Genomic DNA, 23,457 nt, shown 5'->3' with positions numbered 1-23,457 from the left:
GTCTCCGTTCAGCATTGCTAACCCAGAAACTGATTTTAATCAACCATATCCTACTTCAAGCTTCTCAAACTGTGGGTTGTAACTTATTATTGGGCTCTTAAATCATTTTAATGGCTTTGAGCCAGCATTTTTTATGGAATGGAATGGAACAGAACAGAAAATATCAGAGAGCACCTCACACAGAAGAGCCAATAATTGTTTTGGGAACCACAAATATATCTTACTATAGTTCATGGTTAAAAAAATATATATATATCTCAATACTGCCCTCCACAATGCCTTCACAGTGTGATTCCATCTCTCTCTGAATCCCATTTTGCCTCACTTTGATTTTCCCGGTTGACAGGGATTTCTAAATGTCTACCACTGAATTTAAAGAATGGCTGCAGTTGAATCTGGTGGCTTCATTCCATTCATTTGGAAAGTACAGAGAGGAAAATGAGCCAGGCTTGTTGCAATGTGCCTGAAAAAGTCATCTCTGAGAAGGGCTCAGATGCTGAATGCACAACTTTCTCTTTCAGAAAGAACTGGCAATAAACCCATCCTGCCTAAAAGTTTTGAGAAGCAGAGCTTTTAGCTCTTCTCCTAACAGAGCCTCATGTACGCACTCTGCTTTAAAGGCAAAAGACATCTGCCTCAGTTTCAACTGAATCTGCGATTACCGGAATATTGTTTATTAATGGACTTAATTGGTCCTTCGGTTTGAAGGCAATAAAATTTTGCCTTAAAGTAGCAGATCCTACTCCATCAAGCCACAATTCAAGACACAAGTAAATACAAACATATATGTGTGTGTGTGTGTTTGTGTGTGTGTATATGTGTGTGTGTGTATATATATATATATATATTTTTTTTTTTTTTTACTCTGATTTGAAATATTAGAAAGGGTTCTTCGGGATATGCAATATGAAAATTGCTGAGCAGAGCTGAACTAGCCAGAAAACCAGAAGGAAAAAAGATAGCAAGAGAAATTCAAGGCAAATGTAATGGCAAGATATTGAATAAAATAGCAACGTCAGGGTGTGGATAGGGTCTGAGGGAGCGTGGCATGAAGACAGACATGTGAAGGAGACAGGGTAGTGTGAGGACCAGCCAACTGATGGTGCAGCCAAACTGTAGCAAATCAATACCTGTGGTTAACATAGCCTTAGAGATGAGGATAATGACCACATTCTGAATATATCATCAGTCTCTGGTTAAAATGGCCTGAGGCGCTGATGAGGATAACATTCCATGTAATAACAAATGCTCTTTGAATTGATTTGATTAACAATCTAGACTTTTCTTTCAATGGACCAACAACTCAATTTCCAAAGATGGGGTTACTTTGGATAAGATGTGTAACCCTGCAGGAAATAACAAAAATTATTCTGCCTGTACACTCTTGGAGGATACAATAATGTCTAGTTCATCTTTCACAGCACCTAGTAAAGTACGCAATAAATTGGGGCTGAACATTTAACCCCCCCCCACCTGCTTTCCTAGCTCTACATGTCCCTTTCCAATCAGTGGGTGTGCTACACGGCAGGGACTGGGGGGAGGTTACCTAACTCTCGCTTTAGGGTTCGCATTAAATTAACCCTCACTCTGCATATTTGCTTTTTGCTAAGAACCCAAGAAAGGACTTGCCAGCATAAGTTGATCCATATTCCTGAATAAAAATAACCAGAGGTAAAGTTATTCTTTGGTCAAATGACAGCGATTGCAGCCAGTATATAAATGCAGGCATTTTTGGAAACTGCACTATGAATCCCAAGACTATAACTGTTAGACAATTGATATGAAATGTCTGAGAATAGTCTTCCAGGGAAAAGGTGAAGGGTTGCAAGTCTTCAAGCACAGAGCCAAGACAGGTCAAGTTCATCTATTAACTTCTTATCATCAGATTTAATCATACTCTGCAAGTCTTAAAAAAAAAACCAAACGGATTATCTAGGTCATGCAACAACTTTGAAATGCACTGAGAAACAAGACAAGAATTCTCAGACTCATTCTTTGACCACCAGAGAGAGTCCAATTCCCCAGGCATGGGCAGACCCCTTCAAAGCTAATATAAATAACCTGAGTTTTATCTAAAACTAGCCTCTTGTTGGTAAATACTGCCTCTGTAGTTGTTACTCTGTTTATTTCAAATACTGAATAAACAGAATCTTCATTCAGTGGGGCAGTAATTTTTGAACATTGCTGTAGGTCAGAATTTCCTGCAGAGCTTGGTAAACATGTAAATGCCTGGACCCAATTTCATTAAATTACCCAGGAAGGTTAAAAGGATGCTTACACCTGGACCTCACTCTAGACCAACTGAATCAGAATCTCAAGGGATAAGGTGAAGGCACTGGTATTTTCTAAAAGGCACTCAGGATAAGGCAAAGGTGCAACACTGGGTCAAGAATTCCTGCCCTATTGAGTCTGGTTTAGCAGGTGATGGTAGAGCCTAGCCCTCTCCATATATAATAGGTGTCACAAGTGATTCAGACACCCACGACCTGTGGACCATATTCTCAAAGCACTGGCCTGGATCACATCAAGGATCTAGGTAACTCCAAAGCTCTATGGGTCAGTGACTTTCAAAATGGCATATCTCACTTCTCCTTTGAGTTCTTCTCTGTTATAGCAACACCTCTTAAATAAAACTCAGTCTGCATGGTAAGGAGGGAGGATTACTTTAAGCAGGAAAACCAGATTCATAAACCGATTACAGATGGTTAAGGATACAAACTGTGTCACATTAGGGCAAAAGTTGATTTTCATCTGAATGTGTTAGAATTTCATAAGCAAATGATTGCATTTCTCAATCAAAAGTAACTCAAATTCATATCTAACAAAAATCAGTTTTAGAAACAAGCTTTAATTCAGAAAACATTTATACTAAATCATACTGAACATTTAAAAGTCCACTTAAAAAGTCAAGGTGGGGGGACTTTCCTGGTGGTCCAGTGGTTAAGAATCTGCCTTCCAATGCAGGGGATACGGGTCCGATCCCTGGTCAGGGAACTAAGATCTCACATGCTGTGGGGCAACTAAGCCCTCGCGCCGCAACTACTGAGCCTGTGTGCCACAATGAAAGATCCCGCGTACCACAACTGACCCGATGAAGCCAAAAAATAAATAAATAAATAAATAAAAGAAAATGATTCCTCATGCCCCTATATAATCCTTAAAAAAAAAAAAGTCAAGGTGGTAAGTACAAGGATAGTCACTGCAGCATTATTTTTAGTAGCAAGAAAATTAAAACAACTTAAAACTCTATTCAAAAGAGAACTACTTATATAAAATACTGTACACAGTTAACTAGAATGCAGCCATTAGAAAGAATGGGACTTGCCTGGTGGCCCAGTGGTTAAGAATCCACCTGCCAATGCAGGAAACATGGGTTCGAGTCCTGGTCCAGGAAGATCCCACGTGCCACAGAGCAACTAAGCCCATGTGCCACAGCTACTGAGCCTGTGCTCTAGAGCCTGTGAGCCACACCTGCTGAAGCCCATGTGCCACAACTACTGAAGCTGGCGTGCATAGAGCCCGTGCTCCACAGCAAGAGAAGCCACTGCAATGAGAAGCCCGCGCACCGCAATGAAGAGTAGTCCCCGCTCACTGCAACTAGAGAAAGCCCGCGCACAGCAACAAAGACCCAATGCAGCCAAAAATAAAATAAATAATAAAATTTGTAAAAAGTATATGCGAAATGCTGTGGGGACTACGAAGATAATATGCTCTTTGCCCTTCCAAAGGGTCTTAGCAGGGGAAACATTTGTGTCTAACATTATCATAATACAAGGCAAGAGAAAGCACCGTGGTGGAGCTTTGAAGGGGAGAAATCCCCGGGGAAGGAGAAGGAAGGAATCAAGGAAGGCTTCAAAGAAGAAGTCCTGGTTAATTAGGAGTTTGAAAGGAGGGGTCAGGATGAAATGTTATGCGATTCACATGTTCGGCACTGTACTAAGTGTTTTGTATACATTATCACGTTTTATTCTTTTAATCCAAACAATTCTAAGTATTCTTGTTCCCAATTTTAGATGAATAAACCAAAACCTAAAGAAGAGACCTTCCCCAGATGTCCTACTCCACATTTAATGTCACCTCACTTCCTACTGGCCGCCTCTGTTAGGGATTGCTCACATGCATTGCCTCCTATACCGATATATAACTTGTGTGTGTGTGTGTGTGCATGTGTGCACGCGTGCTCGTGAGTACACATTCCTTATCTCTGATACAAGTAAAAACTACTTGAGACAGGAACCTTTATTTTATATTTCTTGAATATCCCCCATTATTTGCTCACATAGTAGACACTGAAATATATAGGGTAATATATTAGCGCTAAACCAAGTCTGTATAATCTAGCTATTTTTATTTTGTGTAAAGGTTTTATGACCGCAGATGAAAGAAAATTATTTGAACACCTCAAATCTCCTCATCTGAAATACTGGGTTCCATTCATCTGGTTTGGAAATCTTGCAGCTAAAGCCCGGAAGGAAGGTAGAATCAGAGACAGTGTTGATCTGCAATCATTGATGACTGTAAGTACATAGTAAACTGTCAGTAAAAGATGCTAATCAGAGACCAACAGGGACCTGGATGCAATAGGTTGGACCTGGACGAGTCCAATTTGTTCAATCCTGGTTCCAAAGGAACCAGAAAGACTGGGCTAGTATCAGAACCCTCAAATGCAGGAGGAGAATAGTACACAGTTTAACTCAGATTGACTGCAGGTGGTTGCTTAGAGGCTCTGTTTTACACAGAAGTAGGCTTTGTAATAGGCTCTGTAAGAAAATGTTCTTTGATTGATCAGCAATGTCTGCCAGGGCTCGGAAGGATCTGGCACCCTCAAGGCATATTTGCCATCCCTAGCTCCAGGATCCCAGACCAAATCTGTAGTAGAAATAATCCCCCCTAGTCAGTTCCCCAAAATAGGAATATCCCAAGGTTAACCCAGCTTTCCAGATGCTCCAGGAAACAAAACCATGTTTTCATTAAATGAAATAATCCTGAATTCATTTGAGAAACGAATTTATAGAAGGGCTAGAGAGATTTGTGTCATGACAGTCTCCTGCCTCGATTAGGCTAAAAGGAGTGAATGATTTAAAAATAGCTCCCGGGCTTCCCTGGTGGCGCAGTGGTTGAGAGTCCGCCTGCCGATGCAGGGGACACGGGTTCGTGTCCCGGTCTGGGAGGATCCCACATGCCGTGGAGTGGCTGGGCCCGTGAGCCATGGCCGCTGAGCCTGCGCGTCTGGAGCCTGTGCTCCGCAACGGGAGAGGCCGCAACGGTGAGAGGCCCGCGTACCACAAAAAAAAAAAAAAAAAAAAAATAGCTCCCAATTTAACGTATACTCTTTCTCACAGTCTTAAATAATAACTTGTGTTCAATAGAGAAAAAAGAAATCAATGGATCCCAGTCCTTCCTGCTTTAAACAGGGATAGATTTTCTGTCAATAGAAGCATTCTAAAGTCTTCATTTGTTGGGGGAACGGTTTAGGATGTATTTAGTTCTTTTTTCTAAGATCTACAGTAAGCATGTTTTCAAAAGCAATCGAGGAAACAAAAAATAATCTGCTCTCCACATAATTTAGAAATTATTTATTTAAAATATTAACCACTGCCTTCCTACCACCACTTGGGGCCAATATATATGTTGGAAATTATGAATTCAACAGAGTAGGGGATATTTCTATATAGTCCTGATTTATCTTAATATTTTTTTAAATGTCCAACTATACTTAATCCCTTTTGCACATTGTTGAATTATGTTGATAGCTTGTCATTTTCAAAATTTTCCTTTTGGAGTGGATTTCAGAACCAGTTTCTAGCCTTTCAAAGTCTCTCTCATCATTTTACAGGTGTATTCCTAAAAGTCATGGCCATATTCTGAATCCCAGTAAATATTTATTACCACACCCATCACCTTAGTAAATCGTGTTTAATTTGTTTCTGGCTTAGGAAATGAACCGATTTCGCTCCTGGTGCAGCCTCTTATTTGGTTATGACTGGGTTGGGATTCCGCTGGTCTACACCCAGGTATCAAATCCTTGGCATGTGATTTTTCTTTCTACTTGCCCACTTTGGCATGCTGTCTCTCTCGGGCAGCCAGCGCTGTGCTCTCACTCGGGTTTCTCTCTGTTTCAGGTTGTCACGCTAGCTGTCTATACCTTCTTCTTTGCGTGCCTGATTGGACGCCAGTTTTTGGATCCCACCAAAGGCTACTCAGGGCATGACTTAGATCTTTACATTCCGATCTTTACTCTCCTACAATTCTTCTTCTATGCAGGATGGCTCAAGGTAGCCAACAGTCTTAGTGCCTGAGACCTGCTCTGTAATCTCTGTCATGTTCCAGACTCTGCACACTGATCCCTTACTGAATCACTCATTCATGAGTGAGTCAAAGGTAGATTTAACACTTAATAGCTCGGAGATGTTATTACTTTTCAACCGGGCATTAAAGTGGCAGGGATGTGGTGAGTACTGTACTGTAGGGGTCTGAAGCAGCTCATTTATGCAGACGCTACTCTTTTATGGCCACTGATTGTTTTAAGTCTTTGTGTGCTCGCATTAGGATTACAATAATTTAATTAAAGTAATAAGTGTACCTGCATTGATACTTTATACCACAACAAGCAACTAAGCAGAGTAAAAGAGAGTAAATAAGAAGCCTTGTATCTCAGACTTAAGCATTAATATTATATTATTATCTTGGTTCTGCTCAGCTCTGTAGATAGTTAGCTTCTATCCCCTGAAATCCTACTAGCTGTGCCACGACATTAAATGCATTCCATTTTCAAAACCAGAACTGAGATTCAAAGGAATTCATCGGAATCAAAACCAGAAACCCCAGGATTAATGACAATATTTGGTTTGCCAGGAAATTAAAAACAGGTCAGAGCAGTGAAAACAACTAGTCCAATCATCAGTGTAGAATTTTATTTGTTCCCACTACCATCTTCCCCCAACCCCAGATGTATGTAAAAGTGTCAGAGGCCTGATTCTTCCATCTCTTTTGTATGTGACAGAAAAAGATCAAAGACAATGGCTTCATTAAGTTAACTGAAATCTAAAGACAGTTTGAAGATAATTTTAATAAAATAGAATTTCAAATGTTTGACCTTCCAAACTGCCGCAGTGCATCGTCGAGGCCTTCCAGGTTGTGGAAGCATTTTCTCTGCAGATGCCTTTACTTTCATTGGTTTGAATTTTAACCAGGAAAAATAAATATGTTAGCACTTCAAGTTATCCTCCAAAGAGTAAAGGCATTTCCTTTACAAATGGCAAAAACAGTTTTAACCAGATGACAGTGACTCAATTATTTTTACCCATTTAAGACAGAGAAAGAGTAATAGAAACTAATAGCTCTCATTTCCCATTAGAGAAAAAAGTAGACTCTACTTCTATAAACACAAACTCACCACAATTGGCCCAAACACTCAATCACTCTGGTCTTCTATTGTCGTTTCCCCTGAGTTGTGCTGAGCTTTTTATTTTTCACTTTGTGTCCACATGAGATGTTTAGCCAGCCTGGAAGGAAGAGCCAGCAGTTCCTGCCTTCTGAAGTGCTCTCTAAAATATTAACAGCCTTTTCCTTTATAAAATATTTTGAAGGCAAAATATGAAAAGACAATCTTAGCCCTATTAAGAGACAGGTAACCCTAAGAGAAGGGAGTTTTCCCACCCAGTGGACTGGATCTCAGTTTCTAAACAGTTTTGTCTTGACAATTCTAATATTTATAAATCTTTTCAAAGTGTGAAAACCCATCTTAATCTTATGAATGGTGTATTACTCAGTTGTTTGCTGGAAATGGAGCCTCCAAGTGAGTAAAGGATACTTTTGTGACACAGTCAATTCAGAAACATGGATATCATTTTTGTAGTTAAATGTAGACTCTAATACTATATGCAGGATGGATCCCATAAAAGTGAAATTCTGGATGTAACAAAAATATTTTCAGGACCCATCCAGTGGCCCATTTAATTTAAGGAAAACCCCCGACAAGAAAGGTAGACAGCCCCTTGGAACTTGCAATGAAGGACTCTGACAATGGATATTGCTGTGACTGATCCAGGAGCATGGGCCCTGCCACAGGCTGTCCCTTAGAACAAAGGGATGTCCTTCTCTAAGTCAGTGGTTGTCAACAATGGCCACACATCAAAAACTCCTGGGAGCTCTACTCAATAATGATGCCTGGGCTCAACCTCACACCCATTAAATCAGAATCTCGGAGGGGGGTGGGGTGCGGACCCAGGCATCAATTTTCTTTAAAAGCTCTCCAGGTGATTTTGATGTAGTGGTTAGACTTAAATCCTAAAAAAAAGTAGGTAGGTTTTCTACCAAATAGTCTCAGAATCTAGGAACTCAACTAATCAATGGCGCCTTTGTTTTATACACTTGTAAGTTTTTTACATCTAGGCCCAATGTAAAACCACACACACACACACACACACACACACACACACACACACACACACACACACACACACACACACACACACGTCCAGGTAATAAAAATCAAAGGGAATTAATGAAAATAGAGACTAACAGGTGAGACATATTTGGCATATAAATCTCTCATCAAGAAAGGTATTCAGTTCAGGAACATGGTAAGAACATCTAATACTTACCAACTGTTAGAAGATATATGATAAGAAGTTACTTAACTTCAAAGTAACTTACTAGATAGCCATAAAGCCTTTAAGGTAAAACTAAGTAAGAAAAATTCCAGCTTTATGACTTACTAGCTCTGTGACTCATTCATTTAGCAGTTATGTCCAATAATTATGAAATCTCCTTGTATTATTTTGTGAAGTCTTTCTTTGCTCTTTAACCTTGCCCACATTTACATTTTATCTCATCACCTGGCCCTTTGTAAATTCTTTCAGAGCACAGGCTACGTACCCCTCAAAGTGCCTAGCACAGTGCCTATCACAATGCCTTTTTGATATTTGCTAGCTGATTTGTACCTGAGAATCAGTCATTTGGCTCCTAAACAGCCCATGGCTTCTCCTAGTTGGGGCCTGCATTGTCACCAGCTGAACAGACAGAGTCTTTGGAGAGCAGACTCTGCAGGTGCATGACTCACGGTCTGAGTCCATTCTCACTGGCTGATAAATATCTGCATTTGCAGAACAACCCACTCCGCTCTAGGCTTCCTATTATGAAAGGTGACCCATGAAAGCAGAGAGTGAAACAGGAATCCTCTTCAACCTTCACTCTTAGTCTTCACAGCATCACAGTGGACTTATTCTATGTTCTCAATTGCAGGTAGCTGAGCAACTTATCAACCCTTTTGGAGAAGATGATGATGACTTTGAAACTAACTGGTGCATTGACAGAAATCTGCAGGTTAGAGGAGTTTTTCATTCCTTTACAAACATTAATAATCTAAACAGACTCTGAATGCCGGCCCCTGAACTTGAGTGCTTTAGCCACAAACAAAAGAGGTTTGGCTATTCAGTATGTTGTTTCGAGGTCACGGGTCCTGGATCTCAGTTCCAGTAAAATTTAGTCCCCTTTTTTTTTTTTTTTTTTTTTTGCGGTACGCGGGCCTCTCACTGTTGTGGCCTCTCCCATTGCGGAGCACAGGCTCCGGACGTGCAGGCTCAGCGGTCATGGCTCACGGGCCTAGCCGCTCCGTGGCATGTGGGATCTTCCCGTACCGGGGCACGAACCCGTGTCCCCTGCATCGGCAGGCGGACTCTCACCAACTGCGCCACCAGGGAAGCCCAATTTAGTCCCTTTTAAATACAATTTCAAGCCAGTTTTCTTTGTAGGTTTCTTTACTAACTTTACATAGCCACTTCCATCTCAGTACAGACCAATATTTTAATTCATTCTTTAATCTATTTCCTATTGCCACCTAAAAAAATTAACAATGACATAAAGTGGCAGCCACACAGTTTTATGGCTCCACTTATCCCCATTGCCAAGTGCTCTTATGCAGTGAACGACATGTATAACTCTCTGTAGCAGCACTGGTTGAAGCAAATATGAACTAGAGACATTTGTATATTCACTCATTCACACTGTGTTCTATCCCATTCCAAACCCCAGCACCCACTAAACTTATTCTTTCTTTATAAATACAATTCACATCTGAATTATTCTAACACTATAATGATGATTTTAGGTCTCCCTTTTAGCCGTGGATGAAATGCACATGAGCTTACCCAAAATGAAGAAGGACATTTACTGGGACGATTCTGCTGCTCGACCACCGTATACACTGGCAGCTGCTGACTACTGCATACCCTCATTTCTGGGGTCAACAGTTGAAATGGGGTAAGCGCATTTTTAAAAATCATCAATATTTAGAAGAGAAGTCACTGTTCTGATCTTTTTGTGATGTGGTCCTGAAGTTACTTTCATAAGAACTCTCAACTATTAATATCTTACAATGGTAGCCTTTTCAAATTTTCAGACATAATTAATATGTCCAAGAGAGTGAGAAATTAAAGAGACTGTAGTTTCTGATTTAAATATGGTGTGTGTGTATGTGTGTTTTGAGGTAATTTGCATTGTACCTTGCTTTTATACCACAGCAAATTTTCCAGTAGTTGTGAAACTATCCTCTGTCTTTCCTTCCAACTTGAAGAGTAGTTTACTATTTTAATTTATATAGTTTAATTTAATTAATTTATAGTTTAATTTAATTTATATAATTTAATAGTAGTTTACTATTTTAATTATACTATTTTAATTATATTTTAATTATACAGTTGTTTATTATTTAATTATAACTATCATAATGAAATGCATCTTAACAAGTATTTGTTGAGTATATACCATGTGTAGGCACTGTGTTAGACTATTCTGAGACAAGCAAGCCTTAAGATAAATTTTATCAAAAGTGTTCTCTAAGATTATATTTTGATCAAACTGACTTGTTTAGTATACAAGCCAGTGTCTGTTCAGTTGTTTTAACATAACAATCTGTCCCTATGTACTATGAGCTTTAAATAAAGGGGCTGAGGCCTGCAGTAAATCATGCAGTTCTTGAATAATTTTATTAAATCTGATAATGTATCTGATTTTGGAGAAATGTGTGAATGTGGGGGAAGTTTAAGTATATTTGCTGAAGGCAGATGCTACAGTTTCCAAGTAACTTAAAGAGAAGAGTATGGACAAATTTAGAAAAGTAAAAAGAGCCCCTCCAAAAAATTACAGAAAAAAGAAAAACTTCTACGGAGTTTCTCTTATAACTTTTTGGCAAAACTATGGTTCGTTCTTCCCTGAGGTCAGTTCTAAGCAGATTTGTGAAGTGAGATCGTGTCTAAAGTTGCCACCTGTGACCTTCTTTCTCTTCCCCCAATACAGTTCAGCCCTCCTCTTTCTCTACTGTTAAAAATCAAAATTCAACTGAGTAAATTTTAAAGATCTTACTGCTTTATTCAACAATTCATGAATTGGGCAGCATCCAATCTAGCAAACAGAAAGGAGCTTCAAGGGGCCATACAAGCGAAAGACTTGTCTAGGCAGAAGTGGGCAGGAAAAAGGCTGTTACACCAGGCAAAAAAGTGGGTTGGTTATTACAAGGTCACTTTCCTATAGGAGATGGCAGGGGTCTAGAAGGCAGACTACCTAAGCAGTGCTGATCAGGCAAATCCTGATTGATTGGTTTAAGATTCCACTTCTGGAAGAACCGAAACGATGTCTCCGTTTGGTGACATGGGGCTTAGCATAAGTGACTCTACTTTGGGCCTGTTGTCTTGTTTTTAATACTAGTATGAGAATATCTAGCTTCAATCCTATCCCTATAAGGCTTTATTTTTAGCTCAATGTCTCCTAATCCTCAAAAATAATGGTTTGGGGTGCTCCTCCAAAATAACCTCTGAGGCTGAAACCTCTTCAAGACCCAAAGAAAAAGATGACTGAAAGTGGAATCTCAGGAATTGTGGCAAATAATGAGATGATGCAGGAGCCGGGACGCTCACCTTGCTGCCCTCAAAGCACAGCTTGGTGAAGGTTGCCTACTCCTTACTTCGGCTTCTAGATGCCTGCTAAGCCTGGGCCCTCCTGTCCAGGACCTCCTCCAGACCAAGGTACTCATCCCTACCCCAGCAGACTGCTCAGTCTCCATAAACAGTAATTTCCTGCTGTGCACTTCTCAGCCTTTTGTAATATTGGGTTGGCAAAAACGTTCTCAGCCTTTTGTAATATTGGGTTGGCAAAAACATTCGTTCGGTTTTTTCCGTAAGATGGCTCTAGTAGCGCTTAGTTGTCTTTAGTCCTCATTCAAAACAATTTTGTTAGGTTGTATTGTGACAGCTGTCATATCAGTGTGCATTTAAAAAATACTTACCGAAATTGGTGAAATTTTGTATAGCCATTTTAATATTGAAGATGGAAGGAAAAAAGCAGCATTTTCGGCATATTATGCTTTATTATTTCAAGAAAGGCAAAAACGTAACTGAAACGCAGAAAAAGATTTGTGCAGTGTATGGAGAAGGTGCTGTGACTGATCAAACGTGTCAAAAGTGGTTTGCGAAGTTTCGTGCTGGAGATTTCTCGCTGGACGATGCTCCACAGTCGGGTAAACCAGTTGAAGTTGATAGCAATCAAATCGAGACACTAACTGAGAGGAATCGATGTTATACCACGCGGGAGATAGCCCACATACTCAAATTATCCAAATCAAGTGTTGAAAATCATTTGCACCAGCTTGGTTGTTAATCGCTTTGATGTTTGGGTCCCACATAAGTTAAGCGAAAAAAACCTCTTGACCGTATTTCCGTGTGTGATTCTCTACTTAAATGTAACGAAAATGTTCCATTTTTAAAACAAATTGTGACGGGCGATGAAAAATGGATACTGTACAATAATGTGGAACAGAAGACATCGTGGGGCAGGTGAAATGAACCACCAACAACCACACCAAAGGCCGGTCTTCATCCCAAGAAGGTGACGCTGTGTATATGGTGGGATTCGGAGGGAGCCCTCTATTATGAGCTCCTTCCGGAAAACCAAATGATTAATTCCAACAAGTACTGCTCCCAATTAGACCAACTGAAAGTGGCACTCGACAAAAAGCATCAGGAATTAGTCAACAGAAAACGCATAATCTTCCATCAGGATAATGCAAGACCGCATGTTTCTTTGATGACCAGGCAAAAACTGTTACAGCTGGGCTGGGAAGTTCTGATTCATCCACCGTATTCACCAGACATTGCACCTTCGGATTTCCATTTAGTTCGGTCTTTACAAAATTCTCTTAATGGAAAAAATTTCAATACCCTGGAAGACTGTAAAAGGCACCTGGAACAGTTCTATGCTCAAAAAGATAAAAAGTTTGGGGAAGATGGAATTATGAAGTTACGTGAAAAATGGCAGAAGGTAGCGGAATAAAAGGGTGAATACGTTGTCCAATAAAGATCTTGGTGAAAATGAAAAATGTGTCTTTTATTTTTACTTAAAAACCAAAGGAACTTTTTGACCAACCCAATATATTCTGCAGTGGCAGTTTCATGGATATCTGGCAACCCTCTCAATTTTGAAAATTAATAGGAGAGGTTTTTCTGTGAGTTTGTTTTTAGATCACTGAGTAAGCTTTAAACTTCCCCTCCACTCCCATCATTAATTAATGCAAAGTATCTGAAGATCTGCCTTGTAAAAGAAAAGAGACCAGCACCATTGATAGGGCCGGGGAATCATCGTAATGACTCTATTTGGACTGCAAGTACCACTTGTTCTCCATTTCTAATGTCCATTGAATTGTTTTTGCATGATGGTTAAAATGATAATTTATTTTGGTCCTCAAGATTTTTATCTTGATCTACATATTCATCCTAATCATCATAATTTTACATTCCTTTGCAAGTGTCCATGTTCTTTAGAAAGAATTAAAATACATATTTCTCCTATTTCTAAATACAGAAACATGCATTAGGAATTTACAAGACCTTGGAGAAAATATATAACCCAAATGATTACTGGGAAGATTAAACTAGATGGTAAGCATAAAAACACTCTAGATATAAATGTAGAGCATTATTATCAACTAGTACAGATTTCTTATTTGTGGATGTCAAACTGAGGCACAGAAAGATTAAACAAATCTAAGCTATTTTTCATATTAAACTAACCTTGGAAATTTGGGAAAGAAAATAAAATGCTTGAGAGGAAACCAGGAGGTAGGGTGTTTAAGAATGGAGCAAAAGGGACTTTCCGGGTGGGCCAGTGGTTGAGACTCCACGTTTCCAATGCAGGGGGCACGGGTTTGATCCCCGGTCAGGGAACCAGGATCCCACATGCGCACGGCACGGCCTAAAAAATAAAAATTATTTAAAAAGAAAGAAGGGACTTTCCTGGTGGCACAGTGGTTAAGAATCCTCCTGCTAATGTAGGGGACACGGGTTCTAGCCCTGGTCCGGAAAGATCCCACATGTCGCGGAGCAACTAAGCCCGTGTGCCACAACTACTGAGCCTGAGCTCTAGAGCCCGCGAGCCACAACTCCTGAGCCTGCGTGCCACAACTACTGAAGCCTGCACGCCTAGAGCCCGTACTCTGCAACAAGAGAAGCCACTGCAATGAAAAGCCCGCGCACTGCAATGAAGATCCAACTCAGCCAAAATAAATAAATTTTAAAAAAAGAAGTAAATGTTCTAGTTCTAGAGTCACAAAATGTTAGTGAAAATAAACAGGTCTATGATTTTTAAAAATAAATAAAGACTCATCACCTACTTTAAAAAAAAAAAAAAAGAATGGAGCAAAAAGTTACCAGTTGTCAGAGAGAATCCTGTAGTTAAGATGGCCTATTTACTAGCAGGATGGACCAGGCACAGGCAAAGGCCAGGGTCTATTAGGGGAGGCTTTTCTGAGACGTTTAACTGGACTCTGCTAGAACCAATTGATCAAAGAAACAACTAGGCAAAAGCTCACTTGATCTTGACTTTCTGCATGAATGAGGACCCTAAAGGGGAGCCTCACAGTCCAGGAAAGGTCACTGCAGGAATTCAGGCTTTTGGAAGCCAGCATTCACAGGAATGCCCTCTGATCCATCAGTGTCGATTCTTTCAATGATTGTGCTATTAGACAAGATGTTTCTGGTTGCCTATGACAGAAAACCAACTCAAACTAACTTAAGCAACAAGGGGTTTCTTGGGTCACATTCAGAAAGTAGTCTAGCTTTGGGTGTGACTGGATCCAGAGGCTCAGATATGTCACCAAGACCCGCATTGCCCTCCCTGTCCCTCAGTTCTACTTTTCTCTCCACTGGCTCAGGTTTCAGGAGGCTCTCCCCTCCTGACAGCAGAAAGGCAAGATGGCAGCCAGCAGCTCCAGATGTCCAACCTATCTTCTCAGCAAATCCTATGGAAAGAGCACACCTCCTTTCTAACTCTTAAAACTAAAGTACTGGATTTATTATGATTGGCTGGGCTTGGCTAACATGCCCATTCCTGAACTAATAACTATCAACAGGAAGACACAATATTTTGATTAGCTAAGGTTGGTTCGTGCATCCATCTTTGGACCAAGGAGTGTGGTCAGCCCCAACCAGCCATACTGAGTAAATGATACCTTAAGAAATATGACGGTGCTATTACCAGGAGAAGGGTGAATGGTTTTCTGGGCTGGCAGAAACAATAGATGTCCTCTAAAATCTTAAAAGCTAATTCCCTAAGCATTGAATTGTTCACTCAAATACGACATCAATACCAAGTAAACAATCTGAAAGGGGCTCAGGGAAAAGGGAAAGTAGAAGTAAGGATTACTGTAGCACAGGTGGTTGACGATGACTGAGCCAATGAGTTCTTTGCATTAGGTTGAACACTAGGTGTCAACATGGTATGGATGCAAACATTTCAGTGTTTGCTGCTTGATGCACATGAAAAATCCTTTCCTGGATGAGTTTTTTTATTTTCTTATTCTATTTAGAACATATGTTCCCAGCATATTTAATTCAGAAATCAGATTTGCCTCATCTTTTCATATCAATGTTTCAGGTTTGTAATCACAATTCCCATGACCCAGAAATTCCAAAACCGAGGCAATGCCCTTCAATAACTGAGCAAAAGTACTATCCAAGGGCAACCTGAGAAATTACGCTGCCTCCTACATTCTTTCACATTCAGCACACTACTCATTTCCATATAAAAAGGGAATTCCTTGGAGACAATTCTTTTGTTCTCTATATTCAGGAACATGGCCAAAATATTGCCCTATTTTCTATACATTTACCAAATATACATTACTGAAATAAAGTAATTCCCCCCTCTCATTTTTATCTCAAGTGCAAATTTAAATTATCACGTTTTTCCTTGTATCTTCACATGTGGAACGTACTCATTCATTTATTCAGGCAATATTTTCTTTTAGGGCCTAGTATATGGTAGGTTCTATGCCAGATGCTACAGACAGGCAAAAACAAACAAACAAAAAAACACGCCTTTTAAGCTCACAGACATAATGAGGAGACAAGTCACAATACAATGTGGTAAATGCAGCAATAGAGAAACGCTGAGCGTCTTACGGGAACACAGTGAAGGTACACTTCACAGGGTCTGGTGAATCAAAGAAGGCCCTTAGAGTTGGGGAGTCTAATGTGCATCTTTAAGAATGAATTTAGGGGCTTCCCTGGTGGCGCAGTGGTTGAGAGTCCACCTGTCGATGCAGGGGACACGGGTTCCTGCCCTGGTCCAGGAAGATACTGCATGCCGCGGAGCGGCTGGGCCTGTGAGCCATGGCCGCTGAGCCTGCATGTCCGGAGCCTGTGCTCCGCGACGGGAGAGGCCACAGCAGTGAGAGGCCCGCGTACCGCAAAAAAAAAGAATGAATTTAGAGCTAGCACACAAGAGTGAGGGGATTCAGCAGAAGGTACATTCCAGGCCATATGAGCAAAGACAGAAAGGAATGATAGTGTATTCAAAGTGACAATTTTTAAAATTTTCAGCTTTTTTGAGGTATAGTTGACATATAAAATTATAAGATAATTAAAGTACACATTGTGGTGATTTGATATATGTATACATTGTGAAAGGATTCCCCCATCTAGTTAATTAACACATCCATCACCTTACATATTTATCTTTTTTTTTTTTTTTTTGGTGAGAACATTTAAGTTCTCTTTTAGCAAATTCCAATTATGCAATAGTGTTATCAACTACAATCACCATGTTTTAATTAGTTTCTCAAACCCTATTCATTTTATAGCTGAAAGTTTGTACCTTTTTACCTATTTTCTCCCTATTTCCCCCAACCTCCTAGCCCCTGGCAACTGTCTTTCTACTCTGTGCTTCTATTAGAGTAACAATTTGATATGCAAGCAGAAAAGCCAAGAAATGAATCTGGAGGGGGAGGTAAGGGGGGATTATGGGGGACTTTATAGCCTGAGTAAAGAGTTTCAGCCTTTTTCCAAAGCTATTAAATGACATGGTCACATTTGTGTTTTAGGCAGGTTGTCCTAGCAGCTGGCTAAAAGATGGATGCCTGGGGATAAGACCAGAGCCAGAGAGCCAGTGAGCAGGCCCTTAGTATAGTTTAGACGGGAGAGGATAAGGGCCAGACTAGGGTGGCGCTTCCAGGGATGCGGACAGTGGAGATGGCAGAAGGGACAGATTCGAGAAAGGAGAAGGAGTGAAGTATGACGGGGTGGTTGGTAATGAACCAAGGATGATAGGGAGTAGCAAGGAGGAGCTGCTGAAAGGGAAAGATGATGAGCTTCCTTTTGCGTGGGTTGCCTTTGAGCCATCTGTGGGCAATTCACATGGAGGTGGCCAGCGGGCAGGGTGCACAGAGACAAAGTCTAGGCAGGGGGATGCATTTGACTGCTATCAGTACATGGGTGTGTTACAACCTAAAGAGTGGGTGCGGGCTTCCCTGGTGGCGCAGTGGTTGAGAGTCCGCCTGCCGTTGCAGGGGACATGGGTTCGTGCCCCGGTCCGGGAGGATCCCACATGCCGCGGAGCGGCTGGGCCCGTGAGCCATGGCCGCTGAGCCTGCGCGTCTGGAGCCTGTGCTCCGCAACGGGAGAGGCCACGACAGTGAGAGGCCCGCGTACCGCAAAAAAAAGAGTGGGTGGGAGCACCCAGGAACTGTGTCAAGTGAGTAGGACAAAATACAAAGGGTAGAACACTGTCACTTAAAGGGTGCTCAGAGGAAAAGGAGTCCTTGAGAGAGAGCAGGAATGATCACTACAGGTGCAGGAGAATAACCCAGAGAATGCCCTGTCATAGAGACCGAGGGTGGAAGTTTCAACATAAAGTCTGTAAAACACCATAGGAGTTTGCATTTTAAGGTCATTGGAGACTTAAGTGAGAGTGCTGAGCAGAAGCTAAATTGGGAGGCAAGGAGATCAAGATTGCCAACGAAAACTGTTTTCAAAATAATTTTATAATGGAAAAATTCAAACATATACAGAAGTAGAGGACAAACTATAATGAACCTCACGTAGCCATCACCCACTTTCAACTATCAAGTCATGGCCAACCTGGTGTCACCTATCTTCCCACCCACCTTTACAGTACCCACCACTGAACCATTGTGAAGCAAATATAAGCACAATACCATTTTCATGCCTAAAAAAAAAAAAAAAGACCAAAAAGTCACAATAATTCCTTAACTCATTAATTATCCATGTACTATTTTTTTGAGAAGTCTGGACTGGGGGGAAGAGATAGACCAGACAGTATCCAATGAGACATAGTCGAGGGTAATGTCATATTTTTTATTTGTTTTATAACATTTTAGGATGGGAACACCTTAAGCATGTTTAGAGGGAAAGAGGAACCTGCCCTCCCCACCCTACCACCAATCCTTGGAATTACTTTAACCATCTCTACTGAATTTCACTTTACCGTTATGCCCCGGTCTTGTCTGGACAGACCCATTAAGACTCCCTGTGGTATATACTGTAGTTCTGTCCACTGTATGACTTAGCATCCCTTTTATCAGAGGTCCTACGGGGGAAAATTTATCTCAGACATCTGTGGGAAAAAAGAAAGTTTTGCCTCTTCTGGGTAACTCTTACACTATTTCTCTTACAGACTGTGAATTTTATAATTGAGGAGGGTCTTTTCATTTTGGCTGCTGAAAGCTGAAAACCCAAGTTGTAGACCACCTTTAGTCAGTCTGTGAGATTTTTTGGCATGTTTCTTTTGGTCTCATCTTGTTAGTGTTCCTTATTCTAGCTCTATCATCTTAGCCTAATTTTATATATTATTGCATTGTGTTTATTTGTATAAGCTACCTCAAATCCTTTATAAGATGAAGCAAGATGTAATGAAGAAATAAATTGATAACTCTTGTTGCTCTGAGAAAGGAACAAAAAAGGACAGGCAGAGTGAAAGGAGCTTCCTGGAGGAGAGGGAAGACACAGGAGCCAGAGGAATTGACAGAGAAGGGCCTAAAGAAGACATGGGGCGGGGGTGGCAGGGAGAGAGGAGGCCTCAGAGCCTGAGCTGGAGGGAGGGAGCTGAAGATGGATGTTGTAAAGGGCGATGGGGAGATGGTGCCTGTTCAGCTAGTGAAGCGGAACCAATGTTCTCACCACACCCAAGCATCATCATGTCTTAATCCGAAGGAAGTTATAACTAACAAAGCCCATCTTTCTCTGTTGAATCTAAGACCAAAAGCTTCTGTTTTAAAACAGCATTTTATCATTTCTAACACCAAACCAATGCTGAAGTTCCATCTCCCAATCTTTGTATGTGGCATGTTAAAAATCAACTTCAGGGAATTCCCTGGCGGTCCAGTGGTTAGGACTTCGTCCTTCCACTTCAGCTGGCATGGGTTCAATCCCTGATGGGGGAACTAAGATCCCACGTGCCACATGGTGTGGCCAAAATAAATAAATAAAAAGCACTCAATTAGACAAAATCAGTTTCAGAATGACCACTTTGAATGAAAAAAGTCCAGTTGAAAATCTGAACTGAGCACCCAGAATAGAAATGCTTTCATAGATATACTCGTCTTAAGCATTTAATAAACCATGTTAATTATTGTAATAAACTACTAATCTCCATTTAATAAACCATCCTATGAATTAACTGAACAATGAAAAGGAATCTTTCCTATTTGAACTCTGTTCCCATTACCACACCTGAGATAATTTCAGTTGAAGCTCTTTAGTTTGTTCTTTGTCATAATATAGAATGCTTTCTGATCTGCTATTTTAATTAAGGAATCTTTTCATTAGCTTAACCATGGAGACACTAGTAACCAAGATTAAGAAAACACTCATAAGCAGCCAGAAGAAGGGTTGTCCAGAAGTTGCCTATCAGGAAAACATGCACAAGCCCTAAAATGAAAAAGGTCTTCTTTGGGAAACAGTGGACACTTATGCTTGATAAACCTCACTTAACCAAAACAAACCTAGAATGCTCAAATGCAAGCCAACATTGCTGAAAATAAATTTTTTTTCAAATGAGGTCCCGGCCCAGCCTACCACAGCTAGCTTGAGGTAGAATGCTTGTCTTCACATTATAATATCATGAGTTCTCTCCAAAATTCTTATTATTTTTTAAATACTTGGAATTATCCATTAGCACAGATTTTTAAGGCTCCGAGGAATGGAACACATGGAAATTAAAGACCTGAAGTCTCATAACTCCCTTTAAATCCTGTCTTGGAAATCCAAACAGCAATAATTCCTTAAAGGCATAGGAAAAACCCTAACGAAATATCCATCCATAACAGCTAAAGGATTCGAAATTCTGGAGGAGAGAGTCTGCAGCTGCTTATGAAATAGATCACTTGAGTGTGTCGTGAGGGGTGTCTTCGTGGGACTGTGCTCACTCTGCCCTGCTAATCTAAAGGCAGGCTCTCAGCCAGGCAACCTAAACTGCTGACTGCAGTCCAGTTCATAAAACACTGTTGTATTATTGGCCTTTCTGCCATGGTTCAAATATGTCAAAATTTCCTCACGTTGGTAGTGATCTTAAGGAATGGGTATGTGAATTAAGGATCCACTTAACAAAGAGGAGTAATATTCAAATTTTTGTAAGAGTTCCTCCTGGTTAGGAGTTGAGGAAGTTAAGATTTATTTGGTTCTGTGAAACTACAACCACATACCCAGAAATAATGACTTTTACGTATCTATCTTCATTCCCAAGGTCCTAAGAATATGTAGAAATAATACAGTACTTTTTTTGCAGTGAAACGTATATGTATTTAATGTGCACAAAGCATTTAGGATTTTACAGTAGAGTCAGAAGTATTCTTAGTGATATAATACTTCAAATATATCAAAATACATTTTGAAGCAAGCAAAGACTTTATTAAAGTGTGGTTAAATATATTTCTAGATGGATGTTTTATTCAGTAACCCCTTCTTAGCCAACTATATTCAAATATTTTAACTTTACAAGAAAAAACATAGTCTGATTATATATATATATACACACACACACACACACACACACACACACACTATTGCATGCTTGTGCCATAAACAGCCAAAAATATCTCAAATTCTGAATCACTAACTTCTACAAAAACGTATTCTTGGAACATTGATTTTCACTTCATGTACCAGAAGGGAAAGGAGAGATGGAAACTCCCAAGGAGATGGATGTGCATTAAGTTCATAATTTTAGAACTTGCTCAGGGATTCTTTCATTTACCGGCATGGGGTCACCACTGGTGCTTAGTTTTCACCTTCTAAGTGGTATGAGAGGTATAGATGGCTTACTTTCCTTTTCTAACAAAACTCTCATAGGATACAAGAGTACGGAAAGGTGGGGACTTTAACTTTGGGCCACAATTTCTTTTTGTGACAGCCAATGGAGGCCAGGTGAGACTAATGGTAATGTGAGGCTAGATATGCTTGTTCTTTAACCAGATTTGCCATAATCCTTGGTCCAAACTATCAGAGAGGCAACAGAGAGGCAGCGGGTAGGTGGTGTCCAGCTCTCTGGCCTCAACAACCTCCACTGATGCTCCACAGCTTGAAACTCTTTCCTAGCCAGTGGGGCAGGGCGCTGGGGGAAGGGGCTCGGGGGGGAGTGTTGCTGGGTGGATACAACGTTCTGTCCACTGGAGTTTTCTCACAACACTCAGCCCGCCCCTCCCAGCTTAGCATGAGGGTTATTTACTCATTTTATAAATCCCTGGCTACAGCTTTGACGGTGATTCTGTAGTGCAGAAGGTTAAAAATTACAGTGTGTGCCTCTAATGGGTTTGAAGAGTACATTTTGCTTTGTCCATGAATAAAGGCTCCTGCACATGTGCCTCTGCCCCGACGGATTTTCAGGCAATTACTGGCTTCCTCCAAGGCAGCGGCCTGACTTTGAGTACACAAGCAATTTGAAAACAATAAATCTGATGTGAGAAGTAGAATTCATCGTATTAAGGATCATTTTCCTAAATTCCTCATTTCAGTTCTGTTAAAATGACCTATCATTGGAATTTAAATTGTCAAAATTCCACTTTAAAAGTGGCCACAGAGAAGGAAAGACAAGGATCATCTAGTTTTATTCTTCAGTCTTTGAAGCTCTATAGTTACTTGATCACACTAATGAGAAGGGGTTTCCTTTGCAAAAAGCTTGCTTTGAAAAAAATACATTACAGCCATCTTCCACAGTCCTGTGTCCTGCCTCTTTGTTACGGTAACAGGAGGTGACAAGTATTCTTCTGCACCCCTGAGCATCCAAGCATCTTTTCAAGAGGCCTTAATTAAATCACAGCTGCTGGAGCCCTCAGACATTAGTCATTGGCAAGGGAGACTGAGGGGTTGACCGTTTGTAGGTGCTCAATAGGCATCTTGAAAATTGGGGGTCTTTTTTTAACACTTGAGATTGAAATCAGAACACATCCCAATCCTGACATCGATTTGACCTGTAGAAATAATGCATGCTCTGCCTCCTTCCAGACTCAACTAGAACCAACTAGCCCGCCGAGCTTAACATAATCTATTCTCTCTCCGGCCACGTACACTTCTCCTCCCTTTCACAAATAGCCCAATACGTGCCACAACCTTTCTCATTCTCACTTTTTCTGCATTGATGATGTATATTGTGCCACCACCTGACTGGTCTTATCTTCTTTCTCTCAAAAAATCCAGCTTCCTCCCATCCTATATTTCCCCTCCACCTACTCAGTACCCTAGTCTCATCAATAAACAACTGTTGTTGTCATCCCTTCCAACATGTTAATTGTTAGGTGGCAGCTTCGAGATGTAGCAGCATTTTTAAAGGACACGCTTGAAGGAGAAAAGGGAGTGACTTTTGGACAGACACTATTATTTCCTCTAACCATGCGTAGTCGATGATGATTTGGAAACCATCTCTGAAAGGGTGCCAGTCATTGACAGAGTCCTTTTTATATCGTCTACTTTTCAAAGCGTTTCCATGTATATTATTCCTTTTGAACTTCCAAACACCCTTGCAAAGCAGGTAAAGTAAGTATTGTTGTACTCAAGTATGATGCTAAGCCACAGGGAGGTTAAGTGACTCTCCGAAGGTCATACAGCTGGGGTCAACCTAGGCAGCAGTAAACCTGGCTCTGCAAGCCCCCGAAATAAATCATTCTCCTCACCACAG

At 40.6% G+C, this 23,457-nt stretch overlaps 1 protein-coding gene across 11 annotated transcripts in view; it reads left to right on the top strand.

Annotated features, from left to right (window-relative positions):
* BEST3 (bestrophin 3) overlaps positions 1–23,457 on the top strand; it is a 67,102-nt gene that overhangs the window by 13,392 nt on the left and 30,253 nt on the right. For 9 of the 11 annotated variants that reach the window (XM_067697313.1, XM_067697303.1, XM_067697311.1 and 6 more), the window contains 5 exons: positions 4,363–4,517; positions 5,937–6,014; positions 6,123–6,275; positions 9,247–9,327; positions 10,112–10,263. In XM_067697313.1, coding sequence (XP_067553414.1) covers positions 4,363–4,517; positions 5,937–6,014; positions 6,123–6,275; positions 9,247–9,327; positions 10,112–10,263 — 619 coding nt within the window. Of the gene's footprint in view, positions 1–521; positions 4,343–4,362; positions 4,518–5,936; positions 6,015–6,122; positions 6,276–9,246; positions 9,328–10,111; positions 10,264–11,974; positions 13,355–23,457 lie in introns of those variants that run through there. The other 2 variants (XM_067697312.1, XM_067697314.1) reach the window with 2 other exon arrangements.

Source organism: Pseudorca crassidens, chromosome 11 (assembly GCF_039906515.1).
Source record: "Pseudorca crassidens isolate mPseCra1 chromosome 11, mPseCra1.hap1, whole genome shotgun sequence".
Lineage (NCBI taxonomy): Eukaryota > Metazoa > Chordata > Mammalia > Artiodactyla > Delphinidae > Pseudorca > Pseudorca crassidens.
Note: the sequence above shows the minus strand (reverse complement) of the source record. Positions and strands in the feature narration are given on the sequence as shown.